Source organism: Poecilia formosa, unplaced genomic scaffold, assembly GCF_000485575.1.
Source record: "Poecilia formosa unplaced genomic scaffold, Poecilia_formosa-5.1.2 Scaffold662, whole genome shotgun sequence".
Taxonomy (NCBI): Eukaryota; Metazoa; Chordata; class Actinopteri; order Cyprinodontiformes; family Poeciliidae; genus Poecilia; species Poecilia formosa.
In genome coordinates this window covers 62,396-64,656 of record NW_006800601.1, presented here as the reverse complement: position 1 = coordinate 64,656, position 2,261 = coordinate 62,396, and the positions used below count along the sequence as shown (strand labels likewise).

At 41.8% G+C, this 2,261-nt stretch overlaps 2 protein-coding genes across 3 annotated transcripts in view; one reads left to right on the top strand and one right to left on the bottom strand.

The window, feature by feature from the left end:
- Positions 1-1,042, top strand: part of chtf18 (CTF18, chromosome transmission fidelity factor 18 homolog (S. cerevisiae)) — a gene marked incomplete at its 5' end in the record, with an annotated part of 34,228 nt that extends 33,186 nt beyond the window's left edge. The window contains one exon of the mRNA XM_016666114.1: positions 729-1,042. Coding sequence (XP_016521600.1) covers positions 729-850 — 122 coding nt within the window. The remainder of the gene's footprint in view (positions 1-728) is intronic.
- The window catches only part of LOC103130691 (guanine nucleotide-binding protein G(I)/G(S)/G(O) subunit gamma-13-like), an 8,061-nt gene continuing 6,691 nt past the window's right edge, over positions 892-2,261 (bottom strand). Inside the window, exons 2-3 of one of the 2 annotated variants that reach the window (XM_016666118.1) lie at positions 1,658-1,764; positions 892-1,259 (exon numbers count right to left, since the gene is read on the bottom strand). In XM_016666118.1, the coding sequence (XP_016521604.1) occupies positions 1,154-1,259; positions 1,658-1,755 (204 nt within the window). In that variant the 5' untranslated portion in view covers positions 1,756-1,764 and the 3' untranslated portion in view covers positions 892-1,153. Of the gene's footprint in view, positions 1,260-1,657; positions 1,770-2,261 lie in introns of both variants that reach the window. The other variant, XM_007542154.2, reaches the window with a different exon arrangement.

Below are 2,261 nucleotides of genomic sequence, written 5' to 3'. Positions count from 1 at the left end.
TAAACCCTTAAATCTCACCCCCGAAAAATACAATGGAAAAACGGCAAGTGGGCATTCCAGCACGGGTTAAGGGGTTAAAAATGTATTCTGAATATATTTTAACTCCGAAAGAGTAGGTACAAATATATAACATTAAAATTTCAGTGGTATTTTCTTGATTCAAATCCTGGTGACACATATTTACTTTCATAAAACTGGAGCTAAACTTACTGTATTTGAATTAAACCTGTGATCTGCCTGGTTTATTTCTATGCCACTAAATGGAAAGCTGTCTGGTTTGGGTTCCATTTCATTCAGTTTTATTTTATCACAGTTTGACATGTCTGATATTTCTATATTTTGACAAAGTTTTTGTGCTTACAAAGTCAACATATAGCGATATAAAAAGAAATTCTAGCAAAAGAAATCATACCCCTATTTTAATATAAGCATTGTGTGTCATCACTATCGATTTAGGTTTACTGTAAATAAATGACCTGAGTAACTGCTCATCAGCCAGTCTGACCATTAAAGCAGGAGTTTTAACAGATCGTTGCTCTGCAGCATTCAGGTTTGTGTTAACATGCTAAGACAGAAAGAGATCAGCATTCATTTTAGGCCTCAGCAGACTGTCTGTTGCCTTACTCAGATCATTTTTATGGTTAAATGCCTCATTTTGGAATTTCTTTTGATAGTCTGGGTTTGCTATGTTAGAGTTGATGTTTAAAAGATGTTTCCTGTCCCTGCAGGTGAGAAGTGTGCTGTTGTTGCGATGGGAACAGCCGTGGGAAACAGTGATGTGTGGTTCCGTTTCAACGAAGGCATGTCTAATGCGGTCAGACGCAATGTTTACATCAGAGAGCTTCAGTAGCACTCCTCCTGCATAAATTGATCGACATCAACGTGTTTTGTTAATTCAAATAGTGTTTATTTGGATTGACAGTGCAGAGACAAAAAAAAGAACATTGCGAAACCCAAGGACAGATGTTCCATGTTGCACACTCAGTCTGACACATCAAGAAACAGCATCTAGAAATCTCCAAATAAATAAACAGAAATGAAAGCAATGATGTTTGGGAGTGAATTAGTGAAGCGAGGCGGTGTGAGAGTGCATGTTTTTTTTTTTTGTTTTTTTTTTTCAGATTATATACATCTTTGATTGTGTGTGTCACCATTACAGGATCACACACTTGCCCTTTTCTACCCAGGGGTTGGCTCGCATCAGCTCAGGGTTCAGAAATGGATCTTCACAAACACAGCCTTCGATCCACTTCACCAGCCTGCAGAAACAAACCATTATCACCATGAGCGAGTTCAAGTTCATTCCAGAATGGCAGAGAGGGGTGTGTGTGTGTGTGTGTGTGTGTGTGTGTGTGTGTGTGTGTGTGTGTGTGTGTGTGGTTTTCTTCGTTTGTTTAATACCTTGTGGGGACCATTTTCCTGACACAGGCTTTGGTACCCCCCCTTGTGGGGACCGAAGCCTGGTCCCCACAAGGGGAAACACTGTTTTTAGGACTAAGGTGTGAATTGAGTTTTGGAGAGGGTTAGTTATTAGGGTTAGGATTAGGGTAAGGTTTAGGATGTAGAAATGAATGGAAGTCAATGGAAAGTCCCCACAAAGATAGCCATGCAAATGTGTGTGCGTGCACAAGAGAGAGACAGTTCATGCTCCACTCACTCCGTTACAGTAATGGAGGATTTTTCTCTGTTAACCGCCAGTTGGTACTGAAGACTTTCCACTTCTCTCTTCATCTGTGGGACGTCTAACTCTGCCATGATGCGCTGCTGTGCTATACACACGCACACACACACACACAAGAACATTTGAAAGTATTAAGTCACTTAAATATTCAAAACACACTCAGTCTAGTTATTTGCTAGTTGACTCTTACTGCATTTTGTCACACAAACTTAGACGAGACCTAAGAAGGGAGGCCCAGATTTCCCTCTCCATCAGCCACTTGGGCCACCACCCTCTGAGGATGTAGAGCTGGTCCAGTGTTCCACGACTAGGACGAAAACCACTCTGCTCTTCCTGAATAATGAGGTTCGACTATCCAACAGACCCTCCTCTCCAGGATCCCTGAATAGACCTTACCAGGGAGACTTAATAGTGTGATTTTTCTGTAATTGAAGCACACCCTGTGGTCCCACCCTTTTTGAACAGTGTATGTGTGCGAACAAGGGGACCACCACCCCAGTCTGCCAATCCAGGGAAACTGCCCCCGATGTCCATGTAATATTGCAGAGTCACGTCAGCCAACACAATCCTACATCATCCA